This window comes from Catharus ustulatus, chromosome 3 (assembly GCF_009819885.2).
Source record: "Catharus ustulatus isolate bCatUst1 chromosome 3, bCatUst1.pri.v2, whole genome shotgun sequence".
In the NCBI taxonomy this organism is placed as follows: domain Eukaryota; kingdom Metazoa; phylum Chordata; class Aves; order Passeriformes; family Turdidae; genus Catharus; species Catharus ustulatus.
In genome coordinates, this window is record NC_046223.1 from 8,272,806 (window position 1) to 8,290,031 (window position 17,226).

The 17,226-nt window shown below is 63.8% G+C and overlaps 2 protein-coding genes across 4 annotated transcripts; both read left to right on the forward strand.

The window, feature by feature from the left end:
* The first annotated feature begins 59 nt into the window (after positions 1 to 59).
* MRPL2 (mitochondrial ribosomal protein L2) lies at positions 60 to 1,670 on the forward strand. The gene is made up of 6 exons (XM_033054136.2): positions 60 to 304; positions 392 to 533; positions 622 to 737; positions 827 to 937; positions 1,263 to 1,336; positions 1,426 to 1,670. Exons 1-6 carry the CDS (start codon positions 64 to 66, stop codon positions 1,636 to 1,638), a joined length of 897 nt encoding a protein of 298 aa, XP_032910027.1. The 5' UTR covers positions 60 to 63; the 3' UTR covers positions 1,639 to 1,670.
* Positions 1,671 to 2,182: 512 nt separating this feature from the next.
* Positions 2,183 to 17,140, forward strand: LOC116993368 (cullin-9-like). Of its 3 annotated transcripts, none has more exons than XM_033053791.1 (30): positions 2,183 to 2,229; positions 2,986 to 3,591; positions 5,744 to 5,898; positions 6,282 to 6,803; positions 6,930 to 7,065; positions 7,267 to 7,457; positions 7,934 to 8,309; positions 8,517 to 8,718; positions 9,005 to 9,212; positions 9,299 to 9,492; positions 9,616 to 9,833; positions 9,978 to 10,209; positions 10,562 to 10,667; positions 10,982 to 11,209; positions 11,374 to 11,464; positions 11,532 to 11,703; positions 11,881 to 11,986; positions 12,154 to 12,249; positions 12,336 to 12,511; positions 12,901 to 13,034; positions 13,114 to 13,290; positions 13,531 to 13,646; positions 14,090 to 14,272; positions 14,617 to 14,774; positions 15,044 to 15,254; positions 15,342 to 15,507; positions 15,630 to 15,775; positions 15,951 to 16,068; positions 16,480 to 16,676; positions 16,755 to 17,140. In XM_033053791.1, the coding sequence occupies exons 2-30, from the start codon at positions 3,000 to 3,002 to the stop codon at positions 17,037 to 17,039; spliced, it is 5,892 nt and encodes a 1,963-aa protein (XP_032909682.1). In that variant the 5' UTR covers positions 2,183 to 2,229; positions 2,986 to 2,999; the 3' UTR covers positions 17,040 to 17,140. The 3 variants fall into 3 exon arrangements, with proteins under 3 accessions (XP_032909682.1, XP_032909684.1, XP_032909685.1); XM_033053793.1 differs by having other exon boundaries at positions 16,551 to 16,676; positions 16,755 to 17,019; XM_033053794.1 differs by lacking the exons at positions 15,342 to 15,507; positions 15,630 to 15,775; positions 15,951 to 16,068; positions 16,480 to 16,676; positions 16,755 to 17,140 and having other exon boundaries at positions 14,986 to 15,075.
* The last annotated feature ends 86 nt before the right edge of the window (positions 17,141 to 17,226 follow it).

Below are 17,226 nucleotides of genomic sequence, written 5' to 3' on the forward strand. Positions count from 1 at the left end.
GCCGGCGGCCCCAGCTCAGGCCGGCGCCGGCCCCGCCCCGTCCGGCGGCGCCTTCCCGCGGCCATGGCGGTGCTGGGGCTCTGCCGCGCCTTCGGGGCGCTCCTGCTGTCGGCGGGGCCCCGCCGGGCCCGGCCCCCGGCGCTGCCCCAGCCCTGCCTGCCGGGGCCGGTGTTGGCACCTGCCGCCTGCCGCAGGCTGAGCGGCTCGGCGCCTTGCTGTACCACCGACCCGCTGTGGAAGTGCCGGACCAAGTACACCGTGCGGCCCGTGGGCATGAAGAAGACGGGCGGCCGCGACCACACAGGTGGGCGGGCGGGCGGACTCAGGCGGGCTGCCGTGGCCGGCTGGGCGCGGGGAGGGTCTCGCCTGCAGCCGCTCCTGTGTCCCGTAGGCCGCGTCCGCGTGCGGGGGATCGGCGGGGGACACAAGCGGCGCTACCGCATGATCGACTTCCAGCGCCTGCGCTACGAGGAGGGGGCCCCGCCGGAGCCCTTCACCGAGAAGGTCATCAGCGTGCGATACGACCCTTGCAGGCGAGTGCGGGGTGCGGGCTCGGCCCCAGGCCCGGGGAGCCGCGCCAGCCCTGGCCCCCTGCTCACCCGCCGCGGGTTCTCCGTGCAGGTCCGCTGACATCGCCCTAGTGGCCGGCGGCAATCGCAAGCGCTGGATCATTGCCACGGAGAACATGCAGCCAGGGGACAGCATCACGAACTCGCCTCACATTGGCAGGATGGCAGGTGCACGCCAGGGCCAGGGGCAGCTGTGCCGGTCTTGCCAAGGGCTCGTCGGCTGCTCCTTGCCCAACTTGTCAGCTTCTGTCTTCCAGTGTCAGCCAGCGAAGGGGACGCGTACCCACTGGGGGCTCTGCCTGTCGGCACGCTGATCTGCAACCTGGAGAGCCACCCTGGGAAGGGAGCGCAGTACATCCGGGCAGCTGGTGCGTTCCCACACAGGGAACCCCCTGTTTGTGGGGGTTTGGCTGAGCACAGGTGGAGAGGAGGGCAGGGGGACACTGCTCTGGGTGGCCAGTGACAGAGAGTTGCCATTTTCTCCTGCTGTTAGAGTGCAACACATCCCTCCAGAAAAGCAGGGGCAGCTCTGCCCTGTTGATTCCTCGAGGCCCCGTCTTCAGCAAGAAGGGCTGCATTTAGTACAACAGCGGGGGGCTTTGGGGATTTACCAGCGTGGGGATGTGCTCATCACAGGGTGGGATACTTTGTCCTGCTGCTCAAGGCAGCTGCCTCCTCTCTTGCCTGCTGCAGGTACTTGTGGGGTGCTGCTGAGGAAAGTGAATGGCACAGCCATCGTGCAGCTGCCCTCCAAAAGGCAAATGCAGGTAAAGGAGCTGTGCTGACCCTGGCTCGACTGCCTGGGCACACAACTGTGTGTCCCCAGGGAGGGCTGCATCTCTTCTCTGTCCCCTAGGTGCTGGAGACCTGTGTGGCCACGGTGGGCCGCGTGTCTAACGTGGACCACAACAAGCGGGTGATCGGGAAGGCGGGCCGGAACCGCTGGCTGGGCAAGCGCCCGCACACGGGCTTGTGGCACCGCAAGGGCGGCTGGGCCGGGCGCAAAATCAAGCCTCTCCCACCCATGAAAAGCTACGTCAACCTGCCACGGGTCAAAGCAGTGGAGTGATGCCCGTGGCCAATAAAGCGTTTTTCATGCCACTGCTCTTGCATTGCTGATGCCGTTTATGCACAGGGCCATTCCTCACTTTCCCACGGGTCAAGCTGTGCTGCGTTCATTCCCTGGCAGGAGTGGGATTGGTGGGAGAGAGGAGTTGGGGCTGTGGACTGCCTTGGCCTGAGTTTGAGGTTGGTGGGTGACTCGGTGAGGTCAATTGGCACAATCGTGTCAAACCTAGCTGTAGGACACTCGAGCTCTTCTCTCACCCTCCGCCTGTGGAGCAGTGAAGGCAAGCGGATGGGAATGTGGCTTCCAGCCAAGGTGCCAGGGAAGCTGGGAATCACGGACCTCAGCGCTTCACTGCTCCCTGACCCTAGTTCTGCCGCCGGCCGCTGCTGCGTCCTTCCCTCGCCGCCTTCCCTGTCCCACGCTGCCCCGAGTGCTCCCTGTGCCTCCTTCAGCCCCCAGCGCCGGGCCCGGGCGCACACCGCCCGTCCGAGCTCCCCGGTGCCGCCCGCCCAGGCCCAGCCCTCACGGCCGCCGTCGGGCGGGGCCTGCGCAGGCGCCCGCGGCCGGAGCGGCGCGGGAGCGGTACCGGAGGTAACGCGGCGGCCCCGGGAGGGCGGCGGGCTGGGCACGGCCGGGCGCGCCCGGAGAGCGCCCCGAGCGGAGCTGGCCCGGAACGGGCCCGGGCCGTTCAGGGGAGGCCTCGGTCGCGGCCCCCGGCCGGCCGGGGAAGGGGTGCGGCGGCCGAACCGGGCCGGGTCCGGTGCTCAGTGCCCGGCGAGCTCTGGCGTGGCCCGCGCCGGAAGGAGCTTGGATGGTGCCGCTGGCCCGCACGAGCCCTCCACGGGAATGGGAGTGCCGTGCCGCCTGCCTTCAGCATATGTGCCCGGGCACAGGCCTGTCCCTGACCGTGTCCCAGCCCCGGCTGGGTGATGTGGACCGCAGACTTGCACTGGCCCCCTGATCCAGCGTGTGGGCTCAGCCTGGCTCGGGTGGCTCGCTCCGTAAGCATGCAGGCAGGTGTTATAGCCGAGCTGCCTGGGGAAAGCTGCCTTGCCTGTCTGTATTCTTGCCATGCTTACAGTGTGTTTGACAGTCCAGAAATCACTGTGTTTTGCCTTGTTATCTTGCAACTACATATATTCGGCTTTCCAAGGGGAAAGTGAGCCATAGCTCATACTTCCTGTTAGGGGTTTACAGCACTGCCCTTGAGTACAGCCAGTACAAAAACACATTTTAGTGGTTGCACTGCCATATCACCAGCACTTGTGACACACAGGAACACAGATCTCTAGCCACAGCATGCCTCAGCCACCTCTCCCAGCTCCTGCTTCCCCTCTGTCTCTGCAGCCACATCTGCTGCCATGGTGAATGAGAAGCACAATGGCACCTTGCTTGTGCAGCTGGGGCCCAAGCTGCAGGCCTACCCAAAGGAGCTGCTCCGGCAGCGCCGGGGCCACGCCGGCCGGCCGGAATACCTGGTGCAGTGGAGCGTCGTTAGCTCGGAGGAGAGAGCAGCGGGAGGCAGCAGTGCCTCCTCTACAGAGAGCAAGGCAGAGAACATCTCCATGTGGATGTCTGCAGAGGAGGTGTGCGCCAGCTGCCCGGCGCTGCTGGGCCAGAGGAGGCCGGAAGGGCCGCGGCTGGAAGAGGAGAAGGTGCCCGGCCTGTCGGACAAAGCCTCGCTGGACGAAGCCTCGCTGCTGGAGATGAAGGCCGATGTCAGGAGCCTGGTGCAGCGAGCCGGGCGCCAGGTGGCCGAGGCCGGGACACCCGAGGGCTCCATCCTGAGCACGGTGCACGTGCTGGGCGCCTACGCCAGCATCGGCTCCCTGGCGGGCGCCTTCAGGGAAACAGGAGCCCTGGACCTACTGACAACGATGCTGTGCCACAAGGAGCAGCAGATCCGCCGCAGTGCCGGCCAGATGCTGCGCACTCTGGGTGCACATGATGCAGGTGGGGGCTGCTCCTGCTCCTGCCGCTGGGCAGCTGAGGGGTGCCAGGCCTTTGGGAGGGGTGAGATGCCTGGGAAACAGCATGTCTCAGGGCTTCTTGGCAAAAGGGGAAGAATCAGTATGGATCTTCCAGATTTCCTTGGTTGCAGTTGTCTGGACTGCTCTTGGAGTTAGAAGCTCTTTCCCCTGCCGGGTTTCTGAGCTGGGATGCTGATTAAGTCTTAGGAGTGTTAAGGAATGTTAAAGGTGCCTGTCTCCTGTAGCAGCTCCAGCACCTCTCCTGCTCCACCCTTGGAGCCCAGCCTGGGGAATCGAGTTTCTCAAGCTGAGAGATGCAGCTACCACTTTCCCATTTGCAGGTTCAACCAGTAGCAAAGCTGAGTGCCCATCCTGGAACAGAGGCACACACTGGACTCTGACAGCACACTCTTACATACTCACATAAACACAAGCACAGCCAGCCGTGTCCCCTCCTGCTCTTTGTCTGGCAGTCATGTCACTTCTGCCAGCACGCATTGTATTTTCCAGGTTTACAAGCATACACACATTCATGGATCCCTTGGGTACCAGCATGGCTCCTCTGTCCTGCATCTGTGCCTGGATCCAAGCCCCTCTACCATTCTCAGGGATTCCCCTGCTCATCAGTTTGTCAAGCCTGATGCTTGCTAGTAAACCTGTAGCACTTTCGTTCCACAGTCCACATTGACACATCCCTTGGGACTTCCAGCACCAACCACCACCCACCTCATACCTTGGTCTGGACCCAGGACCTCCTCCTTGCTATTCCAGCATGAAATTTTGCTAATGAATTACATGCACAACAGGGTTGGGAAAGATGCACTTTCCCTCTCCCCCTGGTCCCAGACACTGCAGTCCTGCTTCAGCTGCTGGTGCTGAACTCCTCACTTGCCTCCTTTCCAGCAACTGTTCTTCAGAACACACACTGTTCTCTCCCCAGGCTGATGACTGAGGATCCTGCCAACTCCAGGCAGTAGCACTGGACAGATCCTTGCACTTGCCCCAGTAACTGACACATCAGGCCAGGGACTCCTACACCCCTGATCAGAACCGAGTGATTTGACCTGGGCCAGCTGTACACCAGTCTTCCTGATAACTGGCATTCCAAGCTGAAATCCATTATTTGATCCAGAGAGTGATGGCACCTCCAACTGTTACGCACTCCACTGACCGACCACAGGGCTCCCACACACCCAGTAAGGCTCCAGTTCGTACTACCAAAGGCCTCTCATGCAGGTCTCACCAGCAACTGGCACTCAGTGTTTGCAGCACACACACGCACAGGGTAGAGAGAAACTCAGTAGAGATTCAGTAAGAAAGTAGGACAAGTTGTGTCAGACAAACACACTGACCAGCCACGGTTTAAATATGACTGGCACCTTTTCTATCCCTTTCTCTGCACCCCCTTTTGTGTTCCTTGCCAATTCCAATTAATCAGATAATCTTACTGAAAAATGCCAGATGTCCTTACTAACTGTTGTCCAGATGTCCTTACTAATTGTTGTGACTGACCAGATTTGTTTCTCCTCGCTGCATCCATTAGCATCTGTCAGTCAGGTTTGTGATTCTTTATGTTCTTGTTTATGGCTTCCTTCTTAATTTGACTTTTTGCAGTGAAAAGGATAAGACTGGATGCACTTAGAGGAACAGACAATCTCCTTCCATGTACCCTTGCAATGAAGACCAGTCCCAAAGGGCTTGACACAACCCTGGTGGGTAGAGGCTGGTCCTCACCCAGTTCTCTCATTTAAGAGGTGCTGCCATGGCTTGGAAGTGCTTGATGAGACTTGGATGCAACCTGGAAGGTTGCTGGTTGTGGGGTATCCCACAGGAGACCTGGCTTTCCTGAGTTCATGCAGCTCTGAAGTGGGGCAGATGAGGGGCTAAAACTTGAGTTAAAACTTGACTTCTTTTCTTACCTGGGACCCTATTCTGTAGTCAGTTATTTGGGGTTGTTGCTTTGTGAGAATCTTGCAGCATTAGGAGTAGAGTCCACTCGAGAGTAAGGGACAGAAGATGGATCAGGTCACACTGAGCAGCAAAGCTGTTCCTTGCCTGTGGCTCTGTCTCTTGCAGGGGAGGGTGGGCTGAGAGTTGTCTTTCTGGGGCCTGAAGAATTTTTGTTGTTGTTGCAGGGAGCCGGGCCTATGTGCTGCTGTCCCTGAGCCAGCAGGATGGCATTGAGCAGCACATGGACTTTGACAGTCGCTGCACCTTGCTGGAGCTGTTTGCTGAGATCACGTCCTCTGCAGAGCACTGCATGTCCTTCGAGGGGATTCACCTCCCACAGGTAGTGATAAACCTGCCACCAGCCCTGGCCTGTGGGCCAGGAGGGGCCAGGAGGGGCCAGGAGGGGCCAGGAGGGGTGGGAGTGGGGCCAGGGCTGGCACCCTTGTCGGGGACAAGAGGGGAGTTGAAGGGGGCAGGTGAGCAGGACTGACTGTTGGGAGAGCTGGCTCAGGACCTGGGCCTGGTGAGAGCTGGGGGTGATGCAGAGGCACCTGGAGAGCCTGGTCTGCCAGCAGGGAGGGGAGGCTGGGCTGAGGGGTCTCTGCTGCTGCCAGCTGGTCCAGAGCTCTCATGGGAGCCTACCTGGGAATGAGCTGTTGGCCCAGAGAGAGCTGGGGGCTGGAGGTGCTCTGCAGGCCGAGTGTGAGAGCTGTGCTGTTGCAGATCCCTGGGAAGCAGCTGTTTGTCCTGGTGAAGCACTACCTGTGTGTGACTTCTCTCCTGGACAAGCTGAGCAGTGGCGTGGAGCAGGGAGAGGAGGAGCAGCAGGGCTGTGCTGTGCCCAGCCCTGTCCCTGAGGAGAGGAGCCGTGTGAAGCAGGAGTTTGAGTTCAGCATGGCCATGGCAAACCTCATCTCGGAGCTGGTGCGCGCGATGGGCTGGAGCCGCAGCCACAAGGCAGAGCCGCTGCCCCGGGGGGACCTGCAGCCTTGCCCTGCCCGCTCCATCTTCCAGCACAAAACCCTGCCCAGCACTGCTGCCGAAGCGGCCCCCACGTCCCCAGCAAAGGAGCCCATGACCTTCAAGACGCGCTCGGCCTTCCCAAGCCGCAGCAGCTACGTGGAGTACGTGCAGGCCACGCTGGTGAGCGGCATGCGGGTGCGCATGCTGGAGGACTACGAGCAGGTCAGCGCCGGCGACGAGGGCGAGTTCCGTCGCAGCAACGACGGCATGCCCCCGGTGCAGGTACCCCTGCTGGGGGAGCAGGCGCTGCCAAGGGGCCTGTCTACTCTCCTGTGCAGCCTTGAGTGGGGATGGTGGGGTTGGGCTTGCCCTCCCCCAGCTGGGTGTGTGTTGGGCTCTCCTCCTCAGGTGTACTGGCAAGCTCTGGGCTGTACGTACTGGGTTCACTGGCACATGGTCGAGATCATTGGCCCTTCAGAACAAAAGGAGCTTGAGGGCCAGGAGAGAGTGAACAACCTGACACGAAACCACAGACTAAGAGCAGGTGAGCAGCCCGTCAGTCTCATTCATGTTCCAACTCTCCCACTGCCCTCCTGTCACATTCCTTTCTCCCAGCAAGCTATGGTACAGTGGGTAGCTGTTCTGTCCAGCATGAGTTCTTTCCTTGGGGAATGAAGAGTGTGCAGCAGAGGATGGGGGATGTGTCAGAGCTGACAGTGCCCTTCTTTGCTGTGCTCCCCTGCAGTTCCACAGCCATTCCTGTGCAAGCCCCTGGGGGGGCTGTACTCCCTGCCTTACCTGGGGCAGCAGCTGCCCAAGGCTGCAGAGACCCTGAGCCGTGCCGAATGGTGGGAGCTGCTCTTCTTTGTGAGGAAGCTGGAAGCACAGGAGCAGGAAGAGATCAGCTGTCTCATCCAGCAGCACCAGGGAGAGCAGGTAGGGCCCAGTGCCTGCAGCAGGGAAATGGGAGCGGGGAGCAAAGGGAGCATTAGGGAAGGGACCAGGCCCAGAGGAGATGGCAAGTGTGAGCTGTGCAGGGACAGCCTGAACAGGGCAGAAATGGGAGGGTGGGTGGGGATGGTGAAAGCATGGAGAGCTTAGCCCAGCAGAGCAGTGAGATGAGAGGAAAGGCAGGGTCCCCTGAGTGGAAGAGTGACTGTCCAGCGGGGTTTGGGCAGGCGAGGCAGGGCCGTGGGGTCATTCTGCCAGTTGCAGTGGGGTGGTGAGCACGGGTGGGAGGTGTGTGTTGGTGGGAGCTGGGCTGGGGACAGCCAGGGGAGAGTGGCAGTGGGGAGTGGCCCTGGGCACCTGTGGCGGTGCAGCCTTTCTGTCCTTGTGCCAGTGGCTGCCACAAGGGGCGTGGGGTGTGTGGTGAGCCCGAGATGAACTTGCCCCCATGGTGTGGCTGTCAGGTGGATGAAGAAGGCCTGGTGCAGCTGTCGGTACCTGTGGAGCTGGCCCAGAAGGTGCTGCAGGTTCTGGAGAAGCGGTGCCAGGGCAGCTCTGTGCACGACCTGCGTGGCTCCCGTGTCTACGCCAGACACTTCCTTGGTAGGGGGACGGAGCAGGATGGTGGAGGGAGCCCTGCAGTGTCCCCAGAGGGTGACAACTGTGGGAACCCTGGCCCTGAAGGCACGATGGCCAAGGCAGCGGAGGGAGAGCTGTGTGCAGCCCCAGGGCCGCCCCAAGCCCTCGGTGTGGCAGAGAAGTCGGATTCCCAGCTGTTCAGTGAGCTCTTGGAGAGGGAAGGGCTGTTGTTGCCGGAGGTGACGGAGGAGCAGAGCCAGGGTAATGTCCTGCCACATGCTGGGGCACGGTGCTGGCAGCAGCACTGCTGCCTCCAGTGGGGAGGGCTCTGGGCAGGGCATGGGGGCCGTGCAGGCAGGGGTTGCCTGAAGTGGGGGTGCCTGTGGGTGCTGGGTCTGGGGGTGTGTGGCACCCCGGGAGCTGCTGGAGGTGTCAGCGCTGCCCTGACGGCTCCGTCCCTCCGGCCAGTGCTGGGCAGCTGCAAGGGGCTGAGTGAGAGCGGCTCGCTGGGCAAGATTGCAGCTGTGGTGGACGTGATCCAGAGCAGCAGCTCAGCCGTGGGGCTGCGCTTAGCTGGGCTCAGGCACATCCTGAAGATCCTGGAGGAGGAGCCCAAGTCGGAGCAGCAAGTGGGCACAGCCCAGGGCGGGCTGGGCACGGGGAGTGCTGGGTGAGTGCTGGGGTGGTACACACCCCTCCTGCTGCTTGAGGAGGGCCCTGTGGGCAGGGTGGGGTTCAGGGCTGAGCTGGAAGAGTGGGAGGTGGCAGTGGGAGTGTGAAGGGTGCTGTGTGTAAGAGGAGAGGTGGGTTTTGTGTCCCTTTGTCCCAGGCAGGCTCACTTGCGGGGCTGTCCCAGCTGCAGGGTGGGCAGGAAGGAGGTGGCTGGCGGGCCCAAGGTGCTGTTGTGACAGCGGCAGTGGCAGGAGGCCGTGCCTGAGGTGTCCTGTGCCATGCAGGGAGAAGCTGGTGCAGGTGATAGTGGAGCTGCTGAGCACGGAGGTGGCAGAGAAGGCGCTGGTGGCGGTGACGCTGCGGCTGCTGGCCGTGCTGCTGGCCCGCTACGAGTGGCGAGTGCCCTTTGCCACGGAGGGCGGCGTGCGGGCCGTGCTGGGCTGCATGCAGCAGCACGGCTGCTCCGCCCTGGTGCAGCAGGCCGGGCTGGCGGTGAGTGCCGGGGGCTGAGGGTGGGCAGGGCTGCCCCGGGGGTGGTGGAGGAGCCGCTGCCCTGTGCACTGCTCTTGTCCCCGCAGGCCCTGAAGGTGCTGGTGGGAGCTGCGGACGGGGAGCCGGGAGGTGCCGGGGAGAAGTGCTTGCCCTGGAACCACGGCGATGCGCAGATGCTGCGGGAGATCTTTGCCAGCATCGGCTCTGCCTCCAGCGAGGGCTGTGCCAGCCTGCTGAGCAGCATCCCTGCTGCCCTGAGCACCATGCAGAGGGTCCCAGGGTAGGGGCAGAGTGTGGGGAGCGGCTGAGGTTGGGGGGAATGTGCAGGGGGAGGGATGGGCAGGTGGGTGCAGGGGGGGCTGTGTGCCCGGGGGCGGAGAGTGGCACGGCTGTGTCCCTGCAGGGGCTCCTCAGGGGTGCAGAACGGGCTGCTGGTGGTGAACATGCTGATGGACGGGCACCGCGGCCTGGCGGAGCAGCTGGCGAGCTGCGATCTGCTGGCGGTGCTGCAGAGCTGCTGGAGGGACGGGCAGAGCAGCGGCTGCCCCCAGGCAGTGCTGGCCCTCAGCGCCATCAATCGCCTGGCAGAGCATCGGCTGCCCCTGGGCCCGGAGGCTGCAGGTACCGTGCTGCCCACCCTGCCCGTGCCACGGCCCCGCGGGTGCCACGGCCAGAGCTGCCTGGCTGGGCAGGGCAGAGCGCCCTGAGGGGCTGCTGCTGCTGAGTGAGAGCCCGGGCTGGGCTCAGGTGTCCTTGTCACGGCAGGCAGAGAGGTCCCGTTGGACCCCAAGGGCGTGCAGATGCTGCTGGGTGGCCTGGACGATGGCATCTTGTCCAAGGAGGTGGTGGTGGCCCTGGAGAGGCAGCTCTGCAGCCAAGACCCTGTTGCCTGTGGCCAGGTGGCCCAGCTGCTGCAGGACCAGAGCTGCTTCCAGCTGTTGCTGCGCAGCTTGGAGCTGCTCGGGACAGAGAAGGCCGTGAGCCTGAGCATCCTCAGGTGGGTGCAGGGTGACTGGGGGGGTCTGGGACCCCCTCAGCAGGTGTGTGGGTGCTGATGGTCCTGTTGGGGATATCCAGTGCATGTTTGTGGGTGCTGGTGGGGGTGTTCTTCACTGGGGGCAGGCTCACCCCAGTGTGTAGGCAGGTGGTGATTGGAGTGTCCTGAGTCACAGGGCTGTGTGGGGACACAGCAACAAGTGCCTGAGTGCTGGTGGGGACATGCAAGGTGCCAGGGGAGCATTGGCTCCCAGTTCCTGAGAGGTGCCTTCCAGGCAGGGCAGGGAAGCAGGGCTGCCTGTAGCACTGCTGTCCCTGTGGCCCAGCCTGAGCAGGCCCCCTCCATGACCCAGGATCCTGAACAAGTTCCTGGACAGTTATCAGGAGGATGTGCTGCCCTGGCATGAGAGTGTGGAGCCCTGTGTGTCCTTCCTGAGCACCCACAGCAGCAGCTGGGAGGTGAGGGGGCCCTGGGGCTCCTGGCAGACAGGGGTGGCTGTGCTGTCCCTGCCTCAGCCAGGCCCGGTGCTGGGCAAGCAGGGCCCCAGTGGTGGCAGCCTGGCCTTGTGTCCGAGGCGCTGGGAGAGGTGGGGAGCGCCTGTCCTGGCCATGTCCTGTCCTGGTGGCCACATGCCCAGTGTGGCTGTGCCCTGGCAGGCTCTGGTGGGTGCTGGTGGGGTTGGGATGAGGGGAATGGAGCTGCAACTCCGGCTGCTGTGGGGAGCTGGGGAGTTGCCAGCAGTGCCAGTCTGCTCATGGCTGTGTCTCAGTAGGTGCTGCAGGAGGTAGTTGGCTTCCTGCATCGCCTGGGCAGTGCCAGCAAGGACTGTGTGGTGGTGATGTGCCACGTGGGCACCCACGAGGTTCTGTCCAAAGCCCTGGAAAAGCACAGCACGGTGCCGCCGCTGGCGCCGGCCCTGCTGGAGCTGCTGCTGGAGTGTGAGAAGTACGCCAGCCTCTACAGGAAGCTGACGAGCAGCATCTTGGCTGGCTGCATCCAGGTGGGCCTGGGGAGGCACAGCTGCGCTGGGGATTTGGGTCTGGGGGCATCAGGCTGTCCCTGCTGCTCAGGGATGGCCTTGTGCTCTCTGGCTGGCACAGCCCTGCGGGGGCTGAGGGGAGGAGGACATGGGGCCCCTGGTAAGAGCCGTGCCCCATCCCCCAGCTGGTCCTGGGACAGATTGAGGAGCACCGCCGGAGCCACCAGCCCATCAGCATCCCCTTCTTTGATGTCTTCCTGCACAACCTGTGCCAAGGTGAGTGCAGGCTGGGGGAGCTGAGCCCAGGCCTGGTGGCTGGAAACTCCATGTGCTCTGCCCACAGGCTCCAGCATGGAGGTGAAGGAGGACAAGTGTTGGGAGAAGGTGCAGGTCTCTTCCAACTCGCACCAGGCCAGCAGGCTCATGGACAGGAACCCCAAGACCTACTGGGAGTCGAACGGCAGCACCGGCTCGCACTTCATCACTGTGCACATGCAGTGTGGGGTGGTGATCAGGTGGGGCTGGGCTGGGAGGGCTGGGTGTGGAGGAGAGAGCTTTGGGCATCTGTGCCAGCCCTGCCACAGCAGCCCTGCCCTGGGGGCAGCGGGACACGACCGGCAGGGCGTGGAGCTGTCGGGGGCTGGCGCAGGGAGTGGGGACAGGCGGGCAGCCCCGTGTTTGCTGTGCTGCAGGGAGCTGAGCATGCTGGTGGCCAGCGAGGACTCCAGCTACATGCCATCCCGGGTGGTGGTGCTGGGCGGGGACAGCCCTGCCACCATCAGGACGGAGCTCAATGCGGTGAGTCCCCGTGGGAGTGGTGGGCTGGTCCTTGCTGTGTCCCATGGAGATCTGGCCCTGGAGTGAGGCTCTGGGAGGTGCCCTCGGAGAGGTGGGAATGGCAGGAGCTGCGCTGCGGTGCCTCTTGGAGCTACCTGTCGTGCTGAGGGCTCAGTGCCTCCCTGCAGGTGACCATCCTGCCCTCGGACAGCAGAGTGATCCTGCTGGAGAACATGACCCGCTTCTGGCCCGTCATCCAGATCCGGGTGAAGCGGTGCCAGCAGGTAGGGGAGCAGGGGCTGGGCCTGGGAGCAGCAGTGTGGGGCGTTGGGGCTGTGCCCGAGGAACTGAGGGTCCCCCTCTCCTGCAGGGTGGCATTGACACACGTGTGCGTGGCATCGAGGTGCTGGGTCCCAAGCCCACATTCTGGCCCATCTTCAAAGAGCAGCTGTGCCGGCGGACGTTCCTCTCCTGCACTGCTCAGGCTCATGCCTGGAGCCAGGAGATCTGCCGAGACCGGGGGTGGCTGCTGCAGCTCTTTGGCAGGTGAGTCGTCTCCTGGCTGTGCCGTTGTGTCCCTGGTGTCCCAGGGGGACATGGCTGGCAGCCTGTGAGGGAACTGCAGGGTTGGGAAAGGAGTAGCTGGATGTGCCACCTTGGGGTCCCAGAGCTTAAGCTGGGCTGACCCCCCAGAGAGGGATGCTGGTCTCTCACCAGGGCCAGCACATCCTGACATGGCAGAGGTTGGCCAGGCAGAGCAGGATCTCCTGGCCGCAGGCACTGCAGATTGGGTCCTCACTGGCTGCTGGGAGCTAGTAGGGCCAGCGAGCCATCGTGCCTTGGCAAGGGCAGAGCAGGGAGCCAGCCCTGTGCTCTGCTTTCCCATGGGAGTTCTGCAGCCCCTGGCACCCTGTGCTGCCTGCTCGCTGTTGCAGACTGAACCGGGCGCTGCAGCACGAGCAGGGCTTTGCCAACCGCTTCCTTCCTGACGACGAGGCAGCCCAGGCACTGGGCAGGACGTTCTGGGAGGCCCTGGTGAACCCCTTGGTGCAGAGCATCACCAGCCCAGGTACCCTGCGCTCTCCGGGACCCGCCCGTGCTGTGCCCCAGGCAGAGGCTCCTGGCTCTGAGAGTGCTTGGCCTCGCAGACGCTGATGGTGTCAGTCCCCTGGCCTGGCTGCTGAGCAAGTACCTGGAGAGCGTGGAGCTGCCCCACCGTGCCACGGGGCGCAGGGCTACCTTTGGTTCCTGCGTGCGGCGCCTGACCCAGCTCCTGGTGCACGTGGACCCTGGCGGCCCCGAGCCAGAGGAGACCAGAGCAGCTGGTGAGCCGGGGCTGCCCTGCCGTGGGGCTGGGTGGGGGCTGCTCCAGAGTGCCAGGCTGTGGCCATGGGGCTCCTCTGGGGAGCGTCCTATGGCACAGAGGCTCCTGGGCCAGGGAAGGCTTGTGGTCATGCCCCAGCAGTGGCCGTGCCTCCCCAGTGTCCCCTCAGCCCTGCTGTGGCGGGTCAGTGTGCGGGGCCTGCCCATGGGGGCACACTGAGCCTGAGGTTGACCCTTGGCAGGTGGGAAGGAGGGGAAGAACAAGGAGGTGCTGGCCAGGACTGCAAAGGCGGTGGTGGAGAAGTCAAGAGGCCTGTGGGGAATCTTGCAGTGCTGGCGTGGCGTGGTGCAGCAGCAGGTAGAGCTTGGAGGGCCGACTGGGAGGGGTGTGGGACCTTCCCAGGGTGGTTGGAACAGGGAGTGGGGTCTGGCAGTGCCCTGGGAGCGTGGGGCGGGCACAGGGCTGTACCTGGCCTCCACAGAGCCTGGAGCGATGCAGGGACAGCCCTGCTGTGCTTGCTACCCTGGCGTGGCTCAGGTGTCAGCCAGGCCCTGTGCCAGGCTGATGGTGCAGGCCAGGAGACAGGTCCAGTGGCGAGCTGTTATTTCCTGCTGGGCTGCTGCTGTGTCTCCGTAGTGCCCCTACAGCCCCTGGCCAGCCCTCAGAGCTGTGCTCCACAGCTTGGCAGCCCCACAGCAGCACCAGGGACCCGGGCAGTTGGTGCTGGCAGGGCAGGGCAGGGCTGGTCTGTTCCGAGGGCTCATCCTGCTGCAGGCTCAGCCCTTGCACTGCTCCCACAGGTGCAGCGGTTCCTGGAGGCGGCAGGGCAGGCGCCGGACCTTGCGGAGCGGTACTGCCAGCTGTACCAGCGCCTGCGCGGGGCCACGGAGGAGCTCTTTGGGCAGCAGGCAGCTTTTGTGCTGGCCCTGGGCCAGGGCTTTGCGGGGGCTTTGCTGCAGCTCTCCTTCCTGACTGCCCTGCACGTGAGTCGAGGGAGCGTGGCCCCGGTGCCATGGCCATGGGCATGGGCTGGGGAGCTCCCCTGGCCCACAGCACTGGGGCAAACTCTGGGTGGTGCTGTCCTGTTCCCCCTGAGTCACAGAGCCCTGCCCTGGCACCCTGGATGGTGCCCAGCTCAGATGTCTGGTGCTCATCCCTATGTGGGCCCGGCCCTGGCTCACTCCTGCCTTGGGCTGGTGCCTGGGCACCCTCGGCCCCTTCCCGGGAGTGCCAGGGTTTCCCAGCTGCTCCCTGCAGGGACATTGGCCCCGCTCGTCCCTCTGGGCACCTGGTGAGTCCTGTCTGCAGCCAGGCCTGTCCCTTGCAGGTGAGTGAGCAGTTTGCCCGCTACCTTGACGTGCAGATCCAGGAGCTGCGCAGGGCTGCGGGCAGCACGGGGCCTCTGGGGCAGCTGCAGCAGTTCTTGGAGCCCTTTGTGGTCTTCAGTGGCCTGGAGTTTGCCCACACCTTTGAACACTTCTACAGGTGAGGCTGCTGTGTCTGCCCAGAGCCAGGGGCCTGTGGCAGTGGTGCTCCCGCTTTGCTTTTATGGGATCATGGAGTGTGGAGGGCCCGTGGGTGCTGCTGGTGCGTGGAATCACATTCCATGCTGGGGACAGGGTGGGGACACGTGTACTGCCAGGCCCGTGTGCTGTGGGGTGAGGCCAGGCTCGGAGCTGTGGCTGCCTCCTGGCAGGTGGCTGATGGCCACAGGGCTCGGGCCCAGCCCTGACTGAAGCTGGTGGCCATGGCAGGCACTACCTGGGGGACCGGCTCCTGACACAAGGGCCGTCTTGGCTGGAAGGAGGCATCGTGGAGCAGATCGGGCTGTGCTTCCCCAGCCGCTTTCCCCAGGATATGCTGAGCAACTTGGCCGAGTCGGAGGAGCTCCAGCGGCAGTTCTGCCTGTTCCAGCTGCAGGAGCAGGATAAGCGGCTGCTGGAGCTGGACACGGGCCTGGATGAGGTGAGAGGGATGGTGGCGTGGGGAGGCCGGAGGCCTCACGGGGATCCCAGAGCCTGACCTGAGCTGTCCTCGTGCCCCTGTGCCCAGGTGCTGGGAACAGCTGCCATGGCAGATGTGCCAGAGGTGAAGGTGCTGGCCCTGTCCCCCCGCTGCTGGCCCGTTTCCCCACTCTGTTATATGGATAACCCTGGGAGGTTTTTCCCGGCTGTGCTGAGCTCCCCCCTGGAGGAGTTTACTGACTTCTGCCAGCAGAGTGAGTGCTGTGGCTGGGGGTGTGCCCCGACCCCCCAGGGCAGCTCAGCCACAAGTGGTGGTGGGCTGGGAGTGCCTGGCAGGGCTGGTCCCCATCCCTGGCACTGACACTGTCCCTGGCAGGCCAGAGCCAGTTGGGCTGGGAGTTCACGAAGCCCCATCGGCTGCAGTGGACGTGGCTGGGCCACGCCGAGCTGCAGTTTGGAGACTGCGTTCTGCACGTGTCCACGCTGCAGATGTACATCCTGCTGTGCTTCAACAGCGCCCAGGTAGGGGCTGGGGGCACACTGGGGCCAGGGAAGCAGTGGAGGCTGGGGCATGGCAGGGCCGTGTCCTCCCTTCCCTTCTGGTGGGGTCTCCAGCAGTTTGGGGCACAGGAGCGCTCTGCAGGCCAGGCCTGTGGCCAGCGTGTCTTGGCCATTGCCCTCCCACCCTGTGCCGCAGGAGGTGGCTGTGGAGGCCCTGCTGCAGGCCACGGGGCTCCCTGCTGACCTGGTGCTCCACGCGCTGACACCGCTGACCCACGGCCAGGGCATCCTGGTGGGGAGCTGCACTCCAGGGGGTGAGTGTGGGGCTGGGGCACCCGGGGAGGGGCTGGCCTGGGCCCGGAGGGGTGCACGAGCTCGTGGGGCTGGTGAGGGGGCTGTGTCCATGTGTTGGTGCTGGGGCACAGGTGTGTGTGTGTCAGTGTCAGGCTGGGGATGATGTGTGGGGTGGGCTCAGGGCTGTGCACGGGCCGTGGGTCGGCGTGGGTGGTTGGGTCTTGGCTCTTTGTGTGGGCTTGGGCCAGGGCCAGGGGCCGTGTGCGTGGCTGTGGCTTGGGGCCACGTGTGGGGACAGGCCTGGGGCAGGCAGCAGTGCTGGCAGCTACAGGAGGCCCAGGTTGGGTCCCTCAGGCGCACAGGTGTGTCCTGGGGCTCCTCCAGGGCCCAGCTCAAGGCTTGGCTGAGCCTGGCTTGGGTGCTGGCTCCAGGTGTGCTGCGGCTGAACCAGGCAGCCCTGGCCCAGAGCTCCAGCCGCCAGCTGAGGCTGCTGCCCCAGCAGAGGTACCTGCGGACAGAGAGGGCCGAGGTGAGTGCCCTGGAAAGGAAGAGGAACGTCCTGTGCTGCCTCATCACCCGCATCCTCAAGGTGGAGAAGCAGCTGCACATCGACAACCTGGTGTTCAGGGTACGGGGGTGGCCAGAGGGGGCACAGGGGCTGCCTGGGGGCTGCAGCCACTGCACTGGGGCTCCCTTGCTGCCCTAGGTGACCGATGCCTGTCAGAAGGGAGAGCTGGGGCCAGGGGTGCAGTTCCTGAGCTTCTGCTGCCACAGCGTGGACGTGCTGTCCTGCATCCTGCACCTGCTGAACCAGGGCTATCTCCGGCGCCAGGAGGGGAGGCCTCATGTCTTGGAATACATCTCTGCTGAATCCACAACACTCCCCACTTCTCAGGTCCAGCCACAGGTTGCCTTCCAGACTGTAGAGATCAAGACAGCAGCAAGCCTGGCCTCTGCCGAAAGGAGACAGACTTTTTCCACATTCAGGTAGACGAGGTCTGGCAGGGAGGACTCAGGCTGAATGCAGTCTGTCTCTTCCTAAACACGTGTGAGTTTTGTTTAAATAAAGGAGCTAAGCTCCACCCACTCCCACCTTGTAGTCTTTTGGGGAGTTCAGTTGGTCCATGGCTGGGAGTGGGGCCAGGGCAGACCCTGTGTGCTCAAACAGCTCTGACAGT

Coding starts and splice junctions, on each gene's coding strand:
- MRPL2 (XM_033054136.2), top strand. CDS start 64: ATGGCGGTGCTGGGGCTCTGCCGCGCCTTCGGGGCGCTCCTGCTGTCG. Junction 534..621: donor GTGCGATACGACCCTTGCAG/GCGAGTGCGGGG, acceptor TTCTCCGTGCAG/GTCCGCTGACATCGCCCTAG. Junction 1,337..1,425: donor CCTCCAAAAGGCAAATGCAG/GTAAAGGAGCTG, acceptor TCTGTCCCCTAG/GTGCTGGAGACCTGTGTGGC.
- LOC116993368 (XM_033053791.1), top strand. CDS start 3,000: ATGGTGAATGAGAAGCACAATGGCACCTTGCTTGTGCAGCTGGGGCCC. Junction 10,210..10,561: donor GTGAGCCTGAGCATCCTCAG/GTGGGTGCAGGG, acceptor TCCATGACCCAG/GATCCTGAACAAGTTCCTGG. Junction 15,776..15,950: donor TGTGCTTCAACAGCGCCCAG/GTAGGGGCTGGG, acceptor CCTGTGCCGCAG/GAGGTGGCTGTGGAGGCCCT.